The sequence below is a fragment of the Anoplolepis gracilipes genome, chromosome 1, assembly GCF_047496725.1.
Source record: "Anoplolepis gracilipes chromosome 1, ASM4749672v1, whole genome shotgun sequence".
Taxonomy (NCBI): Eukaryota; Metazoa; Arthropoda; class Insecta; order Hymenoptera; family Formicidae; genus Anoplolepis; species Anoplolepis gracilipes.
The window spans coordinates 14,507,743-14,532,324 of record NC_132970.1 but is presented as its reverse complement, the minus strand read 5'-3'; the positions used below and the strand labels follow the sequence as shown (position 1 = coordinate 14,532,324).

Below are 24,582 nucleotides of genomic sequence, written 5' to 3'. Positions count from 1 at the left end.
AAAACTGATGTTTTTATTCTAGACAAAGTTTAATTTGTTGCTACCTTGGCTATTTCACTAGTATAAAAATTTTAAAAATGTTTACATATACATATATATAAACGAATCTTTCCACTGTGTGTGCAGCATTAAAATAAATTAAATAGATTCGATCTACATTTAAAAGATATACTCACAAAACACTTTCAAAAGTATACTGTCCGATATAAAGTGGATAAAATACTGATATGCATATACATGTGATTCCATTACATTATAAAATATTTTCAACAGAATATTTTCAACTAGAGTAGCTATCTATCTCTTCCAAGTATATCAAATTTTATTTTAATACTGTCGGTTTTATAAAATGTATCATGGATGTTTCATTTATCATAGCTATGAATCACATTCATTTTATTTGTTATAATTTATATTATATAATTCATTCTACATGTTCTCAGATCTTGTTTAATTTTTTTTTTAAAAACGTCACTCTAAATTATTCAAATTGATAAGTTGAGATAGACGTTACAAGTCCAAGTAACATACCAATTATATTTTGCATTTAAGAACAGCTAATTAATATAATACGAATTACGAGACAAGTCTCCTATAATTGTCTAAGATTACCAAATCTGTATAACTTTCATCTTGTTATATATCATTGCAGATTTCTTTTGATTACTTATTAACTTTACATTATAGATAATACATCTTTATTTTACTATTTTTTAGTTACTTGAATATTGTGATGTTTGCTATGTATATATAAAAATGTGTTAATATTTTAATTATATCGTCATCATATACTCGAGAAAAATAACACTAATATTTCTATATGAACATATCACATATTGAAATTATTATACAGTTAAATCAATTTGTTTTATGAGTATATTTACAATTGTAATATGGAAAGGAAAATGTACTCACATTTATTTTTATTTTAATAATAAATGGCACAAATTCTGAAATATATTAGATTCCATATTGTTTGTTTGCAAAATTGTGAAGGAAATAGAAAAATTGAATACAGATATGTTGTTGCTTACAGCTATAAGTAGTATATAAAATGTAAAGATAAATGCAACAATACAAGTTCAACATTATCAGCTTTATATAAATGTATTTTTATATATTAAAAGTAAGAAATAATATATTAAAAAACTAATAAATAAGATAAAAAAAGTATATATAAACTGTGATCAACATAGAATTTACTGAGAGAGAAATTATTAAAAGAATATAATTTTTTAAGATAATTGTTACTTTGATTGTAAAGTTTACAAATTAAAATCGCATGTTAATAGAATAAAGTAAATTACTAAAGATACTAAAAGATAGAATATAAATCTTTAAAAGTAGTAAAAAGTAATCGCGCGAATGCTTTGGTATCACACAATACACATTTAAACCTACACGCACTTAGTACTTTTAATTAAGAGATTGAGAATGTTTTTTTCTATTTGTGCTACTATCCTCTTTACAAGCATCACAAATTTATCCTATGCATAAATAAAAATTGAATCTCTAGAATTTCACATGCTTAAGAATGTATAATAAAAAATAAATAAAAATTATACGAACAAAGTTATGTGACATACTAAGGTCGTGTAGCTAAATATGCACAGTCCTTTTATGCAACTATACAAATATATACATACGAATTTTTTTTTTTCGTTCTAAGTTTATACTTAAATTTTCAATTTGCTCATTTCATGCATATCTATCTCTATCCACTATGAATCAGGTCTTAATAATGTCAACTATATTTGTTATAAAGATCCATATCTATGTTAAAATTGTATGCATACCGAGCAGTTAGAATGTGTAAGTAAAATGAAAATGTATATGAAAAGTATATATATATATAAGCAACGTCGTCCTTGGTTATTCGATCCAGTTACTTAAAATTATCCAACGTATTTTTAAGAAAACATTATATAGACGTATCACAGGTACTGCTACCAGATAGGGCCATCTTTGAAAGACTAGAAAGACTTCGTCTGGGACTGCTACCTCCGAGAAAGCTGCTGCTTGATTCTGAGAATATCTTTCGGAAACTGTAAAATTAACACGTGTCATATAAAAATAACAAGAAACGCATGTAATGAAACATTAAATATATATATATACATACAATTTACGAATGCCGGATTCGGAGGACTTCTTCCAGGGTGCATCATCTGGTTCATAAGGAAGCGGTCCTTGCACAGGTGCATCTTTATCATCCTCTGGACTGTGAAATAACGTACAAAAAATGGTATAAATTTACTTTATATAAAGAAACATTGTGGTATATCTATATTTACTTATACAAAATATTATATTATTTGAAGAAAATATGTATAATTTATATTTTTTGCACAAATTTTAATTATGTAATTTTGTTATGTAATTTATATATTAAGTTTATGTAATATATTTTATAAAATTTATAAAATTTCTAACGTTTAATGACGTACATTTCAGGTTTTGGTCGGTATAATTCCAGTTCGTCCTCGAGATCTGAAACTCTTGCTTTCAATTCATTTCGTTCGTGTAAAATCTCTTTAAGCTCAGCAGTTGTAAATCTGGGTCTATCAGGATCGTCCAAGTCGTAAATTGCCTTATTCGTTAAATCGGGACAGCCTTGTAATTTACTTAAATCTTCGTTTTCTTTCTTAGCCATGCCAAGTCGACCCCGGAGATTTATAAGTTCCCGGTTCTGATCCTGCAGTTGAGCTAAAAAGTCGGCTCTCTCCTCCACTAAACCTCGGGCTTGCATTTGCGCTTGTCGTTGTTTACGTTTCAATTCCCGTCCAACTACAGTAAGCTTCTCTACCTGTGCAGTCAACTATACAATACGATAAAATTAAATGTCTATTCTCTTAGTGGCGTTTAAAAATATATTGTAATATTAATATATGCACAAACATAAATGCAAACTAAGAAAAATGTAACTATCATGTAATTAGTATTAATTCTCAAGTACAGGTGTGCTATTTCTTAGATTAGGTCTTGTACATTTAAATTTTTGTGAGCGATGATTCCAATCGATTTGCTTTTATTCTACTATTATTTATATTTGTTATATTGACAATTCTTATCAGTCAGTGGCCAACTATCCTGTAGATAGCATGTATTGAATTTCATGCATCAAGTCTATATTTGACAGTTAAAATGAAAAGTTTAAAAACGGAAAACTTTTTCTGTTTGTGTATACATAATTGAGTTGTATATAGATATAAGTACCAATTTACATTTTCAATTTCTGCAGTTTTTTGCGATAATTCTCGATCTCTAGCACGGATCTGATCTCTCTGCTTATCTATCATGGATCTTAAATGCTGCAGAACTGCTATATCAACTTCTTGACTAGCTGTGATAGCTAAAAATTAATGCAGGTAGTCATTTCATCCATTCATTAATATTTAACAAAACGTTTTAATACTCATTGGATTAGTAAAGAGTGAAATGGTGTTAGTACTTGTTTGTTTACTGCTGTACTGACTATCGCTCTGTGACTCTTGCAGGGCTTCTGCTAATCGTCTATTTTCTTCCTGTAATCTAGTAACCATGGCTACTAGATCACGAGACTCTTGTCTCCAGTGTTCTTCGATTTGCTCCAGTTCCTTTAAAATCAAATGATTTTAATACAATGGGAAACATATATTGGATCATCGATCAACAGTTTATGAATTAAACAAATTATAAGAAAATTTATAATTATGATGTGACATAAGTGTAATAACTACCTTTTCAAATCGTTGTCTGTCTTCAGCTTTCCCAATCTTATCGCTCTCAAGCTGAGAGATCTTAGCGCTCAGTTCTTGCACGGTAGTATTTTCTCGTTCATTCTTGATAGCAAGATTCTCGAGTAACTCTAAAGCATTGATTACCTTTGGCATAAGATTGGTCACTGACTGTGCTCCAAACACATCTATAAGCTTTTCACATTCCTTTCCTATCTCCGATGCAATGTCATATACATCAACCACCGACACGTCAGATGCAACAGAATATTCTTCCATTTTGCAAACTGCGTTACTTCTCAGGCAAAAAGGCATGAATATAACTTTAGTCGCTGCTCGCTTTACGCATATACACCTGCTCAATGTTAGAAAAAAGGAAGTCTCATGGAAATCTTTCTGGTCAGAGGAATTTTTCACTTTTCTACGGATCAAAATCTAGGATTTAAATGTCCCTTTTTCTATACATACAGGATAAAATTACAAATATCACAGCCGACTATACGGAATCTTCATGCACGCACTAGAAGATATCGAGGGAAAGAAGACTTCTTGGAATATGCTTTGGCCGAATACGCCAGGAGTGTGATAAATAAATTGCGTAATTTAGGTGTGGCGTTAATTGTCAAAATAACAGCTTGCTCTGCGATCGTGCAATGGACGTTTGCATCGTCGTGCACTTGTCGTTTCCAGATCGAACACCAGCTCGGAAAGTACAACACGCTCCGATGAATGATATCATAGCAATTGCATTCAAAACGTCATGTTTAAAATCCCGGTCGCATACATGGGAGATGGGAGGCGCGGAGCAGATGATTGAGATTATTCACCGTGTATACGTGTGTGTTGTGAATATATGTGCGCGTGATACGTGCACGATGACAAATTCATCGAGCTCGCGACTCGCGAGGACGAGAGGAACGCCTTCTCTCGGAATATCGGGTGAAACGTTAGAAACGAGAAAAATCGTTTTTCCCAAAGTGCATTCGAAAATCCTACCCGCACGGTAGAGTGGCATTTAATTGACCAATCAAGTCAAGAGGAGCAGAAATTTCACTGCCCTGATTGGTCAATTAAATGCTACCTTTACCCCACAGGATTTCCGAGCGCATCCCTATTGACATTTTCGTAATTTTAGTTCACGGACCTCTTTTAGTTCGTGTTTCATCTATTGCACAATGATGCGAAATATGAATCATGGCTTTGACATTATTTGATATATATATATATATATATATCACATACTAAAGATACGCTTTAAAAAAACGTAATAAAAATGATAAAACGTGATAAAAATGATAAAATGCGATAAAACGAAAAACAAGAGTACAGCGGCTATTTTTGCTTTGCTAAAAGAATTTTCATTTTTATTGTTGTATATGTTTGTATTGGTTTGTATTATGTATAAGCGAAAGATAATAATCGCTAACATAACACGATATACAATAAAATAATATACATATAATGTAACATATATGTTAAAAGGAAATATATACTTTTTTTCAAATCGGAGAGATTGATTTTTAAAATAAAATTTAATTAAAACTTTATGATAAGATGATCTACAATAGGCTATTTTATTTAGAACACTTTGTCTAACAATAAGAAACTTATGAGAACGGTAACCATAGGAATTTATACTCTGTTGGATCGTTAAATGTGTATTTGACATCTCGAATAATTCTACAAGCGGAGATACATATATTATAAGATTTTTGTGTTTTATAGAGAAATAGCAATAAATATGAGCGAAGAAGATATCGCGATTTCGATAATTCGAATGGAGAAACTTTTGGCGAGAATTTCTAGCAAGCTAGAAGAATCGGTAATATATAGCTCTATGGAATTATATACACATATATATATATATATATATATATATATATATATATAATTTATTTGTTTAATTTAGCTTATCTTTTGTTATCATTTAATCATTATTAATAGATTAAAAAACGTGGTATTGAAACTTCGTCGTTGCTTAAAAAATTCATTGATCTTATTGATCTTTTTAAAAAATTTGTCAAATATCGAATGAAAAGGAGTTCTGAAGTAGAACGTATGCATGTTATAAATTTGCATGAATACCGAACAAAAATAGCGGAAACCTTATCGGAACTTGAAGGTAAAATATATATATTTTTCCTTTTATAATAAAATAAAATAATATATTCTTAATTATTTAGATTTAGAACACATATTAAATTACATATTAATTGACAGTTTTGCAGAAAATATCTGACGAACAAAACTCGAATTTTGAAATTTTTTTAAGAGATATTCTTGTCTGTGTAAACGATGAGGAAGAAATAATAAGAAGTATTCGAAAAACGTCAGAATTAGAAATACCAAGAGAAATGTATTAAAACATTTATTTTTATTTGAATAAAAATTATATTTGTCAAATATATAAAATTTTATAACATTTTTTTTATAAACAATTTTACATAAATAATAACATATAGCTTTATTAATTTTAGGGAGGAATCAATGCGAAAGATGTTAATTGCAAGAGAACGAGAAGAAACGCGAAAAAAGTCAATGGAATCTGAAATAGACTTGGCAAAACGCAAATTACATGGTGTCATGGAGTTCAATGCGATAACTGAAAGGAAACTTCTCGACGTATGGTAAATATTAAGATGTGATTTTTTCAAAAAGACACATGATTCAATTTATCATTCAGATAATGTATTACAAATTTTAGCGCAGAAGTTGAGCAAAAATACATAGATCTCCTCGCTAAATATGATCGCGATATCGGCGCATTTCATGCTTTGACGGAGAAGTTGTCGAAGGACAAGGAAGTTATTAAAGAAGAAACGAAAAATATAAATGTAAGTATTATGATCCTAAATATTCGATGTACACAATTCTACCTAACATTGATTTTCTTCACCAGGATCAATTGAGTGTACAACGGGTGTTATATACTCAATTTAAAAAGGAGCGAGAAATTGCATTGATGATAGCCTTTACCAAGAAATTGGAATTCTTTAGACGAAATCATGCTGCCAAGATTATTCAAAAAGCATGGAAGGCATATTTCGAGCGTATTTCTTTAAGAAAACGAAGAAAAGCGAGGAGAAAATAGTTAATTTATGTGTTAATTATAAGATATTCAATTTTATTTATATATATTAACTGTCTTTATACAGCCATGGTCAAAGTATTAGGCATCTTTAAATTTTCGGTAATTCTTATTTTGTTAACAATATATAAATATTAAAGAGATTAAAAAATTTTTAAAAACTATCGATAGTATTTTTTCAAATCAAATACACATCTATGCAATGGTAAGAATTGGACGGATTAATAATAATCGACATTTACGTAATTTGCTATTTTTCATTCACTAAGTTGACAAAGCATAGCCGCTCCTCGTATAATCCAGTGCTCGGACGGCTTAATTGTGGGTAACCATATGGCTATGACAAAGTTCGTGGAGTGACCCGTGGTAGACAGTACCCCGCGACGTTCGCTGGTTTTATACAGCGGACAAACGTACGATAGTCTTTCCTCGATATCCTGCTTCTTTATCGGTATAAGCCATAACTGTAAAATTAAATGCATCGCGAAAAAGTAAGATTCTCACCCTATACGTGAAAAAAAAAATTAGAATTTTATTTCTAAAAACATATTTTGATAAAATCGTCTAGAAAGAACAAGAGCACATTCTTTGCATTTTCCCAAACTTAATTAAGTTTATTATTAATTTGAATCAATGTCGTTCATTATTTGACAAACGTGTCTGTATATCTTTTGTTTGAAGGAATGAAGCCACTTACAAAAGGTACGCTGTCGTAAAGTACTTTGGGGAAGCTCTCTTCTAAACACATTTTTTCCATGTCGAACCTCGCGCCATCCAAAAATAATCCATAAATGTAAACGCCGTCTTTGGGTGCGGACATGAAGACAGTTTCTTTAAGGATTACAAAGTCAAACGCGAGAAGATCTATAGGAATCTGATACTTTCGCGCGTAATTTTGCCGTATCCCGGTCAAAAATGCTTGCGTAAAGTAAAATCCTGGTAACCAGAATGTGATTGGCGGTCCTTCGTCATACCATTTCTTCAGTAATAAATTTTACATGGAAATAAATGTTTCCAGTTCAAAAGAGTAAAAATTGAACATAGTATATAGATATTTACCTGTAAAAATGTTAAACGATGTAGAAAATCACTAATGTAACTGCCTAAAGGCTTTAAGGACGGATAAGAATTTTGTTTCCACAAAAGAGGTATCTTGCTCATTAAAATTGCCTTGTAAATGTCTTCAAGCTCGAAAGACATTGCGATTATACCTAAATGAAGAGCACATGTCATGATAATATCATTTTTTTATAAATTTAATTACAAAAGAACTTTTCGAATCCATTATATAATTATTTATTATTTTTATTTTTTATTTGAAACCCAGAATCTCTCTCCCTCTCTCTTTCTCAAAAAGTACGGAAAATGATTACTCTCTTTTCTGTATTTTTTATTGAATTTTGGTTTGAGTTAATATCAATCAGTTTTGCACTTTTTTTAAGAATTAATAAATAAACACCTTTGATAGCTTTTCGTATGTTGATGAGACTATTTCTGATGCAACGTAATAATTTGTTGAATCTATCCATTTCTTGCACCAGTACAGTATTTATGCTTTCGCTATATAATGTAGGATATTTCGCGAGCGCTTCAATGAGATTATAATCATTTGGAAGTTTGTCTAAGATTTCTGTCGCGACGTCATAAACTATCTCGTCGTCAGACGCTGGTCTCAAACCAGGTTTGACAGCTTCCTAAGAAATAAAAAAGAAAATAGAATAATAGAATATTCTTCATTATTTTCATTTAAATTAGTCCAGTCCATAAAGTTCCATTCTAGACTGGATTCGGGAAGAGAATTCATTTACAATAATAACAAATCATTACTTTGAAAGAATGGGCGTAAAAAACACCTACCTCTCTTTTAATTTTCCAACGATCCTAAAGATGCGAGCGGTAAATAAAAATTACATAAAATCTACTAATGCTAATTAATTAAGATTTTATTATTTTTATGACAATATCATGATTACGTACCGTTCGATCCTAAATAATGTTAGATGAAATAAGAAAAAAAAGTAGATGAATATGATGAGGTGTACAATTATCATTATTATTTAGATGAAAATTTACCTGAGTGAGCAGCAGCGAAGCAAATAATAAATCCGTCTCCCGTTGATCTTTAAGAATGTCGGCATTTTCGTTCATACCGAATACACTTGGCTCAGTAATTATCGGAAGTTTTCTTGTGTACGTGACATACGCATCGTATTCTCTGGCAATCGGGCAGTAGTAAATAGTGGACGATTCATCGAAGTAGTATATTTTATCGGCTAACACCTCTCTATTATATATAATACGATATGAATAATTATTTCTTCATGAATAAATGTAAAATTACATAATTCACTGTTACTTACAGACAATAAAACTTTGCCAGAATTGTGTTTAACGTCCTGCGATCCCATTCGTCCGTAACTCTTCCTCCGTAATTGCATTCACCCGTAAGATACTTCAAAGCGTCGAACTGTACATCCTCAAAATCATCCAGAAACATTTTTAATTGTAGAACGCTGATCCTCAGATCGGTTTCGTTGAATTCATAAGGGATGTTCCAACCGATCGGGCCAAATTTGCGTCTCTCTTGCACGACAGCGTGAAAGAAGCATAACGAGTACAGGAGCTTCTTGAAGTTCTCACTCTGTATGCAACCTTCGAAGAATTCGGAATTGCTGATCGGATCGCTTGCATAGGATCTCATGATGTTGGGTCTGAGTCCTTTGGGTGGCTCGTTTGTTATCTTGATGCCATTTTGAAGGACCGAGATGGGAAAATGTTCCGCGGGATAACTGGTCAACCACAGCCGAAAATCAGGATGAATCGTTTCGGGTATCAAACCCTCGCAGATCTTCTCGAGTGTTGGCATCCAGCTCTTAGCCAGGTGACAATTTTGCAATACTACCCAGTTGCCATGTTGAACGCCATCCTTTATCAAACTTTCCGCTATAGGTCCTTGACCTGATGAATAACAGCGTTGTCAATTTTTATAAGAAATCTCTCTGTACGAATATTTACCTTGGCCGAGAGACAAGTAGAAGAGACGTTTAGCACTATAGCCTTGTTCATCAGCGAATGTTAGCAAGGCTTGCGCCGGATCGGCGCCTGGTGTCAAGACGAATATCAATGGAATGCAACAGTTGGAATCCGCGAAGGAGGATTCCAAATCGAAAGCTGGTGCTTCCACGTATTGCGCGCCTAATTCTTCTACAATATTCGAAAAGACGATCGGTATCCGTAAAAAAAAAATCTAATATTCGTACAACTTGTATTTCATACCTTCAACAAATAATTGTACAGCCGAGATAATTTTATCAGGTCGGATACATCGTAGAATTAATAAGCGTTCGAATAAATTTAGATTTTCGTATGGAGGTGGGAAAGGTCGTTTCTGCGGTTCTCTTGAATCAAATATCTCTTTCCATTCGCTGGTGGCTTTGGAGAACGATTCTCTGATGCCCTACAAAATTAACATGTACATTCTACGAATATCGATTGTGCGAGCGCGCGGCTATCCAGCAATTTACTTCGAATCCTATAATACTATCCAATCTGCATAGTTGGTCCCATTGTTTAACAGGCAGCCATTCAGTGGGATTGACATATGGATTTTCTAAACCTATTCCACCGGTTAGCAGAAACAGCCATTGACTCGCGGCTTCCGGTATATCGTTAATTCCGCGCAGATTGATGATAAGAAGCAAGGCGAAAAGTAGTTTATCCTTTTCAAATAACGATCTACAAATATTGACGTAAAGGAAATATGTAAAGTATTTGGTCAGGTCTTTTAGACGTTGCTCAACATTGTCAGCTGGTTCCGTATTGGTAATAGCCATATTGTAAAGATTTACAAACCAGACCAACGAATATTGGTACATTGGATCTATATTGGCTAAAGACGCTGCAAAAGAAAAAAAGAATTACTTGGTTAAAATTTCATTGAAAAAAGTTTTCTGCTTTCTTTATATTATTTTTTATTTTTAACTATTACGATACCTATCGTGAAGAATAATATAGTTGAATAAGCTGCGATAGGTTGATATTGAAGCCTCGCGGCGTCGATCGACTTCTCTGTGACTTCCGTGGCCGCTTGCTTCGTTTGAATATCGTCGCTTAAATTTTTGGACATCATTAGAATGTCGATAGCTTCCTCGTCCTCTAAGATGTTACCTTCTGCCATAGAAAGTACTTCCAAGATTTTATCTTCTGTCTCCTTCAACATTCTATGTAGAATAAATTTATAAGAATAAAATGTAAAATACTGGATACTATGTAATGAGACTAAACGTGTACTTTTTGTTTTCAGCACCCTGCACGATCAAAATATTCTTCTCTGATTCCAAGTCGGGTCTTTCCCTCGCGACCACGATACCAAGCAACTGATCTTCCAAACCACTCGGTGTTATCATAAAATTTAGTAGAGTTACTCTCACAGCTATTTCCGGCAGATAATGAGGATTTCTTAATTTTGTCGTAATATAAAGCCTGTCAATGTGATAATAGTAATAATTATTATATATTTTATGCCCAATGCACAAACAAATTTCATTTCATATTTTATGATTATTTTATGAATATATTCTATATATGTATAATTAAAATGTACCTAAAATTAGTATTATATTCTACTACGGTATCGCCCAATTTTATACACAATGCACCGGCTTGCTTGAATGTTTGTTTGAGAAGTATCGGCTCAAGAACGGCATCTAATTCTTCCTCCACATTCTCCAGTAGTACCGGTTGTCCAAATTGTATTGCATTTTCCAAAATCCTTATATAATCATGCTGGGTCAGCCTAATAATGCTTATATTGTTTTTCTTTTCCAGATTTCTAATCCATTTATTGGCTTGGCTCTGCGGATCTATCATTAGCGGCCACCTTCTGGCATTCCTAAAAATCCAGGGTTGTACAATGCAGATTTATTATTCGAAATTATAATCGACTTACATAACGATGATTCCGTTGTCGACGGAAAATGCATCGGCGGGTAACCCGGCGATGTTCCAGGATCTGATTAAAACCGGATCGCCGAGTACCTCGCGCAGCTGAAAATCGTGACTGCAAATCATGCCCAGATCCGTGCAGAGATGCACCCATTCGCTTATCTGCTGCACGCGAAACGGCATGGTGAATGGACCCAAATAAGCCACTACGCCGGAAGCAATTATTATATCGCCCGTTAGTCGATAATATCTATAAGAAAGTAGAAGAATGAAGTAGAAAGAATGTTGGACCAAGTAAATGAGATTTTATGAAATAAATCAAAAGATGATGGTTTGGGTTTATCTTACTTGTCGCCCAATTGTTTGGCAGTTTGAGACCAACGCGCATATTCTCCGCCCAATCCTCCGATAAGATCCTCAGCACGTTTTAGTTTCGTTTCGCAATCTGTTACCTGATCCGACATGGTTTGAAACTCTGCTTTCTTCTTATTTAAGGTTTCTTCAAGGTGCAATAATTTTTCCTATTACGACAAGGATTTTAATGTAAAGCTTATAAATATTTCTTTTCTTATAGAATGATATATATTATTTTTTTATTAATTATTATTTTCTTATAGTTGAATTTTATAAATCACTTGATATTAAAGTTTCATTGAAAAAGTAATTTTAGATGGAAAAGTAATGTTATACCTGTACTTGGCGTAATTGTTCTCTTTTTAAGTTTAGCTTTTCTATGGCGTCGTGATAAGTAGCTTCAGCTTTCGCCAGAGCTTGTCTTTTAGGAGCAATGATCTTAGCAATTATATCGTACTCGGACATTGCGATGACCCAACGGCACAACCCTTCGCAAGCCGTCGAGACCTTCTTTATTTTCTCCGGATCGAAGTCTGGATTAGTCAGGTATTCAGTTCGTATTGTTTCTATCACTTTATCCGGTATGTTGTCCTTATCAAAATGGAGCAGCGAGTCCAAAAATTTAGCATCGCTTAGCATTCTTAAGGCAGCTTTCCAGTAATCATCAACATGCGTGCCCTCTTTTGTCAGCACTCTCTCTGGTTTTATTTGCTGCAATAATTTATTTAAATTTTAACAAATATGTCTGGATAATAATTACAGATTTTTCGCGAATGATAATACGTGCTATTTTTTATTATATACCTTGAGAACACAAACGCTCTCCACAATGAGTTTCACGCCATACGGTGGATGTTTCATTACTTTTACCACCGCAATATCTGCCGTTGTTAACGTATCCAGTGCTGCTTGAGCGCGATTTAAAATAGGCATGGCTTCAGCCAAGTCAGCATCGCATTCGGCTCTTATCACAGCTGCTTCTTCCGCTACTTTCTGATGCAGCAATATTTTTTTATTACATACAGGAATATAATTATTATATTTCATTCGTTTGAATTTTTATATATTATTAATGTTTATTTTAACGTTAATAATATATGTATTTTTTAAAATCATGATTATACACAGCCTTACTTGTGCCGCGATTTCGTCGACTTTAACAACTTTCTCAAATTCCGCCACTTCTTGATTTTCTCTCTCGACATCGGCTAACATTTTTTGGATATCTTGCGTGGCGGAGATTAATTTCGGTTGCAATTGCTTCAATATATTTTGCATATCTGTCACTTGATGCTGCGTGCTGTCTAATTGTCCTAATCCGCCTTCGTATCGAGCTTTAACGCGAAGCACTTCTCTGCGATATTGTGGAAAGTTAATCATGGGAAAATTGTTGAGATCGAAATAAAAGTCATACTCTTATATATATATATATATATACATACCCGCGTTTTTTGTCAAGTAAACTGTGAAAGGTGTTGATCATTTCGAGGTAAGAAGTAGGTGTCACATAATTGTGTCTGTTTAAACGAAGTAAGAATTCTTCGCTTAATTTTTCAGTTGACACGTGGAAAAATTGACACATGTCAATACTGGCCTTTCTTTCGTGATCAGTGAGTTCGATTGTTGATAAAAATTTCGTCGCTACAGCCAGTAGAGCATCTTCGGGCCATGGCTTGAGTAAATCAATTATATAATACAGCATTGTATTAAATAATAAATGTCTGATGACTTTAGAGTTTATTTCAATACCTGAAGCCAATCTATGGTGCAACAGTTAACTAATGCCGGAAATTTCCTGATCCGATTCCTGAAAGCGTCGCCGATGGAGGACATGGTGACAACGATGTGTAGCTGATCGCGACATATTTGCACAAATAAGTTAAAAAGCGCTGCAGGACTACCGTCTGTTTGTAATGCTCGTTCTCTCTGCTGATCAATCTTTTTCATTTTTTCACATATTTCAGCCTTCTCGTCAGCCGCATATATATTGGGCACCTGAGCGAAAATCGAAAGTTGTGAAATTTTCTGTAATTTTACTAACAAACAGATAATTTGTCACATTTATTTACTTCTCCAGAATTAAGCATATTGCTAATGTCCTCCAAGAAGTTTTCCTCTTTAATCTGCGTGTCGCTGAAGAAGAAGGTCGAGTGCAACTCGGTGGCAGTGGCTTTTTTTAAAATAGCTTTGATATCTTCGTGCCATTCGTGCTGACCGTATTGTTGCGTAATTTCGACCTGGAACACGTCGTAGTCGCAAATATGCGACGCCAGCCTGATTAGAGATTGTCTTCCGGATCCGCCAACTCCGACGAGAAGAGCGTGACTTCGTGGTTGCTTAATGATACGAGCTATCCTCGACAGATGTTCGATGGCGAACCTTTATATTTATTCTGAATTTAGTACACAAGACAAGGCAAGAATATTTAGCAAGATTGTAAAACAGAGATTTACCGGAACAATACCAAGTTCATAGGCTTCTTGGTCATTGAATTATATTCGGAAAGATATGTTTCCACGTTTTCTCGTAATTGTTCTAGATCACTGACTTCTTGGTACAAACGGACATCCGCCTTGGTATCGATAAAGTCGCAATATATAAAGTTTCGTAATTCGTTTATGGTGATCTGCAAAAATTTATGATATCAATTATTAATTTATGATGAAAGAGTATAACTTTCTTTTTTATTAACGAAGAAACTCAGGATGATCTTACCTTTTTAATATATTGTTCTTTTTTAGGCAATAAGTCTTCGAAAAGATCCTCCAGTGGAACTTCCATGCGTTTCTTTAGTGTCACGTTTATTTGCTCTATCAGCCAATTGATGTCGATTTCATCGACTAAACGATCGCCAAATACTCGAAGTATCTCGTGAACCCATAATCGTTTCATATTTGAGAGCGCAGGCATGGTTTCCGGGACTGATAGAAGCACTCCCTATATGATAATTGCAACACTTGACACGAAATTTTTTTTTTAAAATAATTAATACGAATGTTTGAATAACCTGGATTACTCTGGAGAAATCTCGAAGATTAAACATGTAATGACATTTTGCAGGTGTCGGTAGCAGATTGCACAAGCTCTCTTTATAAATGTCTAACGTCGCAAGGACAATTTGATCGATGCACGGATCAAATTCTTTGCTGAAACCTCTACAATAACACGAATAAATTTAAATGTATTTTCCTTGAATAGTGAACACTTTTTTTTTTAATTTACAAACCTTGTATCAAGATGCCACAGAATGATTCTGCTAAATATCGTAATCATAACGTCATCCTCGAATTCGGATATCGTCAGAACGAAAAAGTGACGTTTGAATCGCGGCGTGACATCTTTCCCGGTAAATGGCGGAGCCATAGCGCAAATTAATTGAATCTCGATCAATTTTATTAACGTTCCTTCTTTCCTGTCATACCTATAAGTAAGTAACAAATTGTGAAGGTAGTGTTTATAAATTAAAATTAACATAATGTTTGTAAGTGAATGTTATGTCATAGATACGTAATGCCTTAATCCCACATTAATTATTTATCACGTTATACAAATTAAATTCATAAATTAATATCGTTATATAAATCAAATCAAATACAATTTAAAATGTTTTACCACTGCCAATGATCCAACCATTGTCGTAGTAACTCTATAGGAGGTTGTGCTCCAAATATTTCTTTCAACGGCATCGAGACGTCGTCGACGAAGACGATCCAGCGTTTTCCTATAGGAGCGCCATAGACACCCTTACGTCTGCGATCTAGCTTGCTCATAATAATATCCTGCGTCTGATTAGCGGTGGTCTGCGCGGAGAAATTGATCAATAACGGCTTATTTACCGCGGCGTTATTTTTCTTCAGTAGAAAGTCGATTATATACACGGACTTTCCGGTCCCCGTTGGGCCCACAAAGAGCACAGGTTTTTCGTGCTGGATCAACATCTGAAAGAGCGCCGTGTATCGTATTGTTTCTATCGTTGGCACGATTATTTGATTGACTGGGATATCACGCGGAATCGGCGGCGCGAATATTAATTCATCTGACCATAATTTCCACTTTCCTTTGCCCTGAAATAACGCAATTTTAGCTGGATATAATAAAAATGCTTTGCGAAAAATAAAAACCAGATATTACGTAAAGAAAGTTTAAACATTTCTTTTTTTTTTTCATTTGGATGTTAAAAAATTAGATAAATAAACTTTGAAATATATGCTTATATTCACCTCTTTGATAAATCTATAGTCAAATACGAGATGATGCTTTGGCATGATAAAGATGTAAGGTTTCAAAGGCGGTGGAACTGGTTCTTGTAACTGAAATTGATCTATCAGGGCAGGTGGAAATTCTTTCTCTAGAAGTCCGCGAAATAAAATGCTAAATTGCTCTCTGTATTTGGCTTCCAACGTGCCTCCCATCGCCCAAATGCACGAAAAGAAGAACGAACCCTATGCATACATAAGTATTTAAAATTATCATTTATATACACGAGTAATATTTTATCGTTTATTTAATCTGAATTTAACTGAATTTTTCAACCTCTATCTGCGCTCGCAAATCAAGCTCGCTTATATTCTTTACGACTTCTTCGTTATAATAATCATCCATGAAGCAATCCATGAGATAAGTGACGGATCGTAAAAGATTCGAATCGGGCATCGGACATATTTCCTACGGATTAGTCAAGTGTAAATATGAAATCTTTTATTGTGCTAAATCAATTCTCGCTTTATAACAAAGAAATCGTCTACCTTTACATTGCACCGGCGTAAAAAATGAAAGAGAGGTTTGCAAAATCTGAGAACTAACGATTCATATAGGAAGGTACGTAACCATTCGTCTATCACTACTGGCAATGTTGCTATCCAAGAATTTAATAAAGGCTCCCATCCTAACGTTTCAGGCTCCATATAAATCATGCCTGTTTCGAGAAACGATCTTTAAGCTTCAATTATTTTGTGCTTCATCTATTTTGTGTTATTATAAAAAGATTCCATTTACCGCAACGAGATACCGTGGCCGGTGAAGCGACTTCCAGATCCAACGGTTCAAATATCAAGTTGGTCGTCGGTGCCAACTGAATGATCTCTCCGCTCATCAGGCACAGTTTCTTGTTGTCATCGAGAACGGTGTTCATACTCTCGATCCATATCGCGTCTATCGGGCCGTCGAAAACCAACCATTTTCGATTGTCATTCGTCGAGGTCGCGAAAGCCCGATAGCTGATGGCCAGAATTCCATCATACCATTCGTGAGACGTCGGATCGAATTGTCCATACAACTGTCCCAGTGTTATCGCTTTTGGATTAATCACCGTTATTTCCACCTTGTGCTCATCTATCAGGTTCTAAAGAATAATTAAATTTGATTGATTAAATAATATTATATGTATGTATCTAATTTTGTTACTTTGAGGTTCACGCGGGCGCTTACTTTCTCCTCGCAAATTTCGAGGGCATCGGCTAGCATTTTGTAGGCCGTGGTCTTGCCGGCGAAGGGATGACCAACGATCATGAATCCATGCCTGACCAACATCATTTCGTAGATCTGTTGAATTTTTTCCAGAAATACCGGGATACATTGGATGTTCGCGGCGGCGCATGATTCGTACGCAGATGCATTTAAATGCATATAGTCCGGCTCTGGAAGTTGTACATTCGGAAAAAGATCCGAAATGATACCCTAAGACAACATAATTTTAATGTATTCTTCTTTTATTTGCTTTTATATAAATGCATGTGTTTATATATACGTGAAACAGAGGTATATCTTCGTTGAGAAATTTGGGCAAATTCACATCCTTGATACTACGTAGAATTAAAATGTCCTCATTTTCCTTCGGATATTTCAATTTCAAGTTCCCTGCCGCAATTAAGACGGACTTTACAGCTCGCATCCCGTAATCGTAATGATTCTGACTGGACAATTGCTCCGAGCACAATTTGTAAGCCATAACTATCTTTACAGATAAAGGTCTTGCATCGTAAAATCCGTACGAATATAGCGTATTCTCTGCTATTAACGCATAATCCGGTACCTAAGGTCGAGCAGTAAAATATAAATTTACGGAAAACAACATCACTTTTGATCAAAGCTCACCATCATGGCTACTGGTCGAAACAAGGCCTTGAGATTATCCGGTAATTCTGTTCTGCCGGCGTATCCCGGATTCATCGTAATAAATACCGCGCAGGTACGATCGAGTTTCAATTCCGTCTCTTCGAATATCAGGGTCTTCTTCTCCGCGTGTATAGCACGTTGGATAGTCAAGATTTGCTGTGCCACAACCGACAAGACCTCCAAATCGATGCGATTAAATTCGTCGAAACAAGACCATGCACCTGTGCTAGCCAATCCCTGGTAATGTAACATTATTCGAAATAGAGACAATTTGTTTACTTTTTTTTATAATATATTACACATATCATTATTCTGAACTTTAAATCTTTCTTTGTAATTAAATATATTTGTAATTAAATCTTTTCAATTGTCGTACTTTGAAAAATTTGCCCAGGGCGATGTAATCCAGTCCCTCCGAACAATTGAATACAACGCATTGTTTGGCGACTGCCTTTGCTAAGTCTTTGGTAGTTTCAGTTTTTCCTGTTCCTGCAGGTCCTTCCGGTGCGCCGCCAAGGTGTAGACTAAGGGCGCCGAAGAGGGTGCGATAGCATCGATCGGTGAGTGGCGTTATTACTAATCGCGATGTATTGCCCAGGTATTCGTATGCATAAATCAGCCTAGAGTTTATCATCATCGTGTGCAAGTTTTCGTCCTGTGTGGAAAGAAATAAAAATTTTGATCTCTTAACAATATATACCTATTGAATGGAATGTCAATGTGTGTGACAGCTATATAGGTACAGTCGGACTTCTTATCCTACGACATTTTCGGTCCGGAATCTTTCCCTTAAACCTCTAATCCTACGACAAAAATTTGAGAGTGGGGGTATAATTTCCCTCTCGCGGTCGTAGTATGAGAGGATTTTTTGTCGTAGGATAAGAGGTTTCGTAGCATAAAAGGGTCGTAAGATAAGAGGTCCGACTGTATATTTAGATCTACTTACTACCCAGTAATATCTCAGTTGACAAAGCCATTTAAAGTCCGTGACTTGAGTCACAGCTTGCTCGCATAGTTGAATCAATACGTCGCGACTGTGAACGTCTAGTGTCACTAAAGCTTCTGTAAGTATAAAAAAAAAATAATTTTTCTTTCAGCAATTGTGTAGTTCAACTTACATTTTCTAAATTATTTCTCAGAACAAAATTTCAACCTAGAGTCGTTCGGTTCTGCTTTGATAATTTACCACGAACAAGCTTAACAATTTCATTAAGCTCGTATGTACACGTTTCTACGTAATCTCTTAAACTTTCGAGACCCTGTGGAAGTTTATCGGTAATATTTGCCGTCCAGTATAATTTGCTGACACAAAGAATAGTCTGACCCGGCCATTCCAGGATCCATTGACTCCTAGCTTTAGTCGGAAAAGCATTTTTAGCGCGTATTACCTAAAAAAAGAAGTAGATTAACGTATTAATGTAATGATTTGTATTAATATAGAAAAAGTTGACTTCTGTATCTCGATTAACCTGAGCCTTTACGCTTTTTTTCATATCAGTTTCGAGTTCGAGGAGCCACTTTTCCACTTGTCCCCGCGCAGCGGCTGTATCGATTACGTCTTCAAGAATAATCTCTTCCCCTTCGGATGATATCATTGCTGTGGCCTCCATGATATAGGTAAAGCTCAATTTTGCAATGCCTTCGAAGCATTTTTTCAGATGCGGTTGCACCCTACGATGACAATTAAACAAATAACTGCAAATGATAACGAGCAGTCTAACAAATCATACCGCGTGGGATCCTTTGTTTCGGATAATATTTCCAAGAGTTCGTCATTGGAGAGGAAGAAGAATCGCGGGAAGAAGAGCCTTTTCTTCTCTAAATAAGCAGCGAGTCCCTTTTGCACCAATTCAAGCAGATTGGTACATTTTTTCAAACGATCCAGCATTTTGTCGATATCGACGACGATCATGACTGCTGGATTAGCTGCGACGATTGTCATAAGTTCCCTCCAAATCTATCTTACACGTATGTATCTTCAATTTTAAATTGTTTAAAATTTATATGTATATGTGGTATAAAATAACTTGGTTTAATTACAAACTTTATCTACGGCACTGAATCGCCGACTCTCTTCCGGCATCTGTTGCTGTATATCAGGTGATGTGAAAATCGGTTCAAGATACATCCACGTCGCTTGAACTTTTAGCCAGTAATCCATGATATCTTGCAGCAAGAGCAACTTGTTTTCCCATTCTCTGACGAATAGCATAAACATCTTTACAAATTTTGTTTGAGTCAAGGATTTATCACAAAACTGATTAAAAAACATTTAACAATAAGATTTTAAAAATAAAATTATCGAAGCTTTTTGAAGAAACTTACAGAGTTTCTTTTTCGAACGGCTTTATATAAAGAGAATTCTTCATAGTCTGAGCTTTCGTTAAGTGATCGTCAAGCAACAGCTGTATCTCATCCACACTGGCAATGACATATGTGCCGGTATCACGATAAAGATTAACAGTAAACGCAATATCTGCCCAGTCAGAATACATCTTGAACAAGGCTCTCTCCAGATTGCCCTCTTTAGTAGCTGCCTCGGATATTGCTTCAAATTTCGCCACGTAATCGCCTAATCCATAATCGAGAATCTACAAATATATGTATGTAAATATTACAATAACTCTCTTATCTGTTTATTGACAGATTCGTCAGATTTGCGATTTACCTTGGCCAACGTCATATATTCATCGACTTTTATCGGAAATCCAACAATCTCCGAGACTTGTTCCCAATGACGACTCTTCAGGGAAGGATTACCGAGTGTCAATATTACTGGCATGTGCTCTTTGAAATCCTCGATTTTCGTTCTCACGATTTCCGCCAGCTTTTTCACCATGGGTTCTTGAAAAGCCTTCTCCAATTTGTACACCGTACGAAATGCAATACCAGTTTCGTTTTCAATCACTTCGGGATCGTAAGAACCCACCATAGCTTCCGTCCACATTTCGTAGTTAGTCAAGAACTCGCAGGCAATGTCGTAGAATTTTTTGTACGGTGTCAATTTATCAGCTATCTAGATATAATAAATAAAAATGGGAAGGGAACAGCATAAAAAGCAAGGATGTAAAAATTCAAGAATTTTTGACATTTGGCAGAAAAACATAAATGTGTATAATAATTTATATAATTTATATTTTTAATAATACTGGATTACAAAGCAAACTCAAAATATATATGGATAGATATAATAAAATTAAATTGCATTACCTTCTTCCTCAAGGGATACTGTGATATTTCCCAGCCGAATAATTTCTCCTCATCGTTAAATTCGGCGATTATATCCATGGCGGCGATCAGTTTGTTATCGAGACTCGTAGCTTTCTTCTTGTATCTTTGTATCTCCTCGATATTACCCCAGTACTGCAATTCGTTGCAGTATTTTTCGTAAATTTGAAGATCCTGCTCGAATTTATCAATCCTAGCTTTGAGTGTTGCCTGATACTCCCCTGTTTTACTTGCGATTATCTCTCGATGTTTTTCGAATATTTCAGGCATTTTGTGATACCTGATATGTCAAAATGTCAACACATGCAATTTTAATAAAAATTTTTAGATATATATTGTTTACAACAATTCCTCCATACTCTCCGCATAATTATATCAAATGTAATTCGTTGTTTTAGTCTACGTTTAATTAAAATATAATTTTTTTTTTGTAAATTAAATTATTAAAATTGCACTCACCAATGAAAAGCAAAATTATTGCTTTTTAACTCGACTGGCGTTAAATGGTGATAATCTGATAAAAATATTATGTATTTCATTACTTCTCTCAATTGAGTCTCTAATTCATAAACGGTTTCTTTTTCAGATTTATGTATAAAAGCTTGCAGTTTCATGAGCTCTGATGTATTGGCTGGTATACTTAATGCCTGGTCCGAAATGTTTTGATAAACATCTCCTATACTAGTAATTAGGTAAGATTATTATTATGTTTTATATCAAATGATATAATTTTTAAAAATCTATAAAAGACGTACGCTCGAACTTTTTGCTGGTAATCGGCAACCATTCTTGAAACTAATTCGTCCTTTAGATGAGCAGCTGTAGAAGCAATATGGTCTATGATATGATGCCTGCGAACTTCAAAGAGTTCGGTGAAAAACGTCCAATAAAATTCTAGCCGTATATTTTTGCTCAATCGATCGTAATAATCAATGAGTTCGCAATATTTTTCGTATGGATTGGGCGGTTGTGCTTTTAGAAAATCCTCAACATGCTGTACATCTTCGCCGTTTATTAAACTCATATATTTGTCAAATTCATGTAATTGTAATTCTGGATCAGTTTTGTATTGTTGAATTAAGTTTGATATAATATTTGCATGTTGCTCAAGGAACTCTGAAGAAATTATTGGCTACGGAAACACGTGGAAGTTAAAGATTACAATAGTGTAACATAATTTATTTTATCATTTCAAGCTATTATATTAATGATAATTATAATCTCTTATAATAGTTAAGCAACTCTTATAATTTATTATATAAAATACCTTGAGCAGTTCAGCTACACCATCAGGATAAACCCACTCCAGTTTTATCTCCGCGCGTGGTAAAGTAGTTACAGCCTCGTAAAGAGAATTCAGCAACATTGAAAGCCCATTTACGAATGCATTGAATGTAGGATCGAAAGTGATGGACGTATTCCTCACCACGACGTCTATGTTAAAGCCATAATTTGTATACTGTTCGAGCAATAATTGTATTCAATACACTGAAATGTTGGAAACATTTACAAGTTTTAATTCTAAGTAAGAGATATCTATACTCACACCCACGTCAGTAAGATAGTCGATGTAGTCCTCGATCGAACGTAAGCACAAATCTCGCAATTGATTTTCCATGACATAGGCAAGGCAATTAAAAAATTTGTTATATCGTGGATCGTTCGCTGGTGGTAAATTTCCTTTCTTCGAAACCTAAATATAAAGAATTTTATTAAAAACGTATGCTAAAATTTATATTAATTAAAATAATTTTTCCACTATTTTATAATTACTAAAAAATTGAATCTCTTACCGCGAGTAAAATGTTGCAAATTTTTGGCAGCCATCGATTGAGAAGATCATTGCTCGTGTTTCTGAGTATTGTCATGAATTTGTAGTCAAATGTCGAAAGATCGTACGGCTGTCCATACGATGCCAGTTCTCTTTTGTCTACTTGCTTAACTTCTCTACAATTATTTCAAAGTATTATCATTACTTGGAATTAAAAATGGTACATATCAATATGATTATATAACAATATGACTGACCCGTATTCGCGATACCAGTAATCCAAAGTTTTACGTATGCATGAATGATACAGAATAATCGATCTCTTTTCCAATTTCATCTTAATTTTTTGATACTTAACGCCTTGTTCCGGCGAGAGTGGCTCGGCGATTCCTCGGGAGAACAATGGCTGGAATATGTACATATAAACACAAATAATTTGGAATCGTATTTAGCATAAAAACTACCCCTTTTTTTGTTCTTTTCTTAAATTGTATTATTTTTGGGATACAAAGGCAATTAAATGTTTATGCTGGCTGTGCAACGCATTAGACTTGATATTGTACATAAAATAATATTTTTTTAAAGAAATGCTAGTCAGAATAGTATTATTTCATTGTACAATGTATTATGCGCAATTATACTATATGCAGAAATTATAATACTAACCGGTGCACAGAGACTGTACGCTTCCTCGAATGGTTCCTGTAACACAAAGTCAACGATGGACTTTTTCATGCTGGTAACGTAGTCGCTTTTTAACTCCCGAATCAATCGATCAAAACACTCGTTGTGTTTCTCCTGCCATTCAACGGACACCATGCTCGTTATCTTCTTTAACGTGTCAGAATCTAAGGTGCCTGCGTGAACGTCATCGATCTCATGAAGAATGTAGTAATAATACCTCAAGAGATTCTTGTCTTCCTCCGTGAGCCAAGCGTGAGCAGCGATATCGCTGCTCGAAACTACTTGTTCGCAAACATCTTCATCATCGGCTAAAACTGTTTCCTTTTTTACTGCGCAATCGTCGCATATTTTTCGGCTTTTTTCCGGCCCTTTAATTTTTCTGATCAGGTGCATCCGAAATTCAGCTCTCTGCTGACGTAGCAATGTATAGTAATCGTCCTTTTGAGGTGCGATTTTTTTTTTCTCTCTTTTCTTTGACGGTAAGATACTCCTTCAAGTTTATATAATATTCTTTTTAATTGAAAAAGAGAGAATATATACGACACAATCAAATACTGAAGCTTGTAAATTATTTTAACAAATAATATTTTATCGATTATGTAAATCGTTGATTGTTTACCTTGATAAAGTCTCGCATTCTTGCGGCAAGTCAGAAACACTTGGTTTATCTACAACATACTTTT

At 34.5% G+C, this 24,582-nt stretch overlaps 4 protein-coding genes across 5 annotated transcripts; 1 reads left to right on the top strand and 3 right to left on the bottom strand.

Moving 5' to 3' along the window:
• Positions 1–1,159: 1,159 nt before the first annotated feature.
• On the bottom strand, positions 1,160–4,641 carry Rilpl (Rab interacting lysosomal protein like). 2 transcript variants are annotated; one of them, XM_072904778.1, is made up of 6 exons: positions 3,720–4,641; positions 3,476–3,596; positions 3,225–3,352; positions 2,448–2,818; positions 2,123–2,221; positions 1,160–2,045 (listed from the first exon to the last, which is right to left on the bottom strand). In XM_072904778.1, the coding sequence occupies exons 1-6, from the start codon at positions 4,029–4,031 to the stop codon at positions 1,922–1,924; spliced, it is 1,155 nt and encodes a 384-aa protein (XP_072760879.1). In that variant the 5' UTR covers positions 4,032–4,641; the 3' UTR covers positions 1,160–1,921. The 2 variants fall into 2 exon arrangements, with proteins under 2 accessions (XP_072760879.1, XP_072760870.1); XM_072904769.1 differs by having other exon boundaries at positions 1,161–2,045; positions 3,452–3,596.
• LOC140672545 (uncharacterized) lies at positions 4,602–6,807 on the top strand. The gene is made up of 7 exons (XM_072904792.1): positions 4,602–4,662; positions 5,442–5,538; positions 5,661–5,838; positions 5,937–6,072; positions 6,194–6,343; positions 6,421–6,550; positions 6,616–6,807. The coding sequence occupies exons 2-7, from the start codon at positions 5,458–5,460 to the stop codon at positions 6,805–6,807; spliced, it is 867 nt and encodes a 288-aa protein (XP_072760893.1). The 5' UTR covers positions 4,602–4,662; positions 5,442–5,457.
• A 91-nt stretch (positions 6,808–6,898) lies between these two features.
• LOC140672575 (dynein axonemal heavy chain 7) lies at positions 6,899–22,911 on the bottom strand. Its single transcript, XM_072904826.1, has 44 exons — positions 22,712–22,911; positions 22,200–22,576; positions 21,904–22,125; positions 21,427–21,724; positions 20,885–21,232; positions 20,542–20,807; positions 20,261–20,414; positions 19,947–20,173; positions 19,686–19,887; positions 19,370–19,604; positions 19,163–19,278; positions 18,593–18,871; positions 18,196–18,453; positions 17,849–18,133; positions 17,530–17,778; positions 17,098–17,443; positions 16,848–17,017; positions 16,636–16,767; positions 16,323–16,544; positions 15,715–16,166; positions 15,329–15,523; positions 15,110–15,257; positions 14,818–15,039; positions 14,556–14,728; positions 14,172–14,481; positions 13,852–14,097; positions 13,545–13,774; positions 13,237–13,456; positions 12,907–13,095; positions 12,439–12,813; positions 12,097–12,269; positions 11,753–11,998; positions 11,408–11,695; positions 11,095–11,286; positions 10,798–11,024; positions 10,329–10,702; positions 10,081–10,261; positions 9,820–10,008; positions 9,165–9,762; positions 8,878–9,088; positions 8,264–8,498; positions 7,864–8,015; positions 7,502–7,783; positions 6,899–7,268 (listed from the first exon to the last, which is right to left on the bottom strand). The coding sequence occupies exons 1-44, from the start codon at positions 22,808–22,810 to the stop codon at positions 7,062–7,064; spliced, it is 10,800 nt and encodes a 3,599-aa protein (XP_072760927.1). The 5' UTR covers positions 22,811–22,911; the 3' UTR covers positions 6,899–7,061.
• Positions 22,879–24,292, bottom strand: LOC140662856 (dynein axonemal heavy chain 7-like). Its single transcript, XM_072886563.1, has 5 exons — positions 23,882–24,292; positions 23,473–23,621; positions 23,238–23,391; positions 22,991–23,137; positions 22,879–22,932 (listed from the first exon to the last, which is right to left on the bottom strand). The coding sequence occupies exons 1-5, from the start codon at positions 24,290–24,292 to the stop codon at positions 22,879–22,881; spliced, it is 915 nt and encodes a 304-aa protein (XP_072742664.1).
• Between the last annotated feature and the right edge of the window lie 290 nt (positions 24,293–24,582).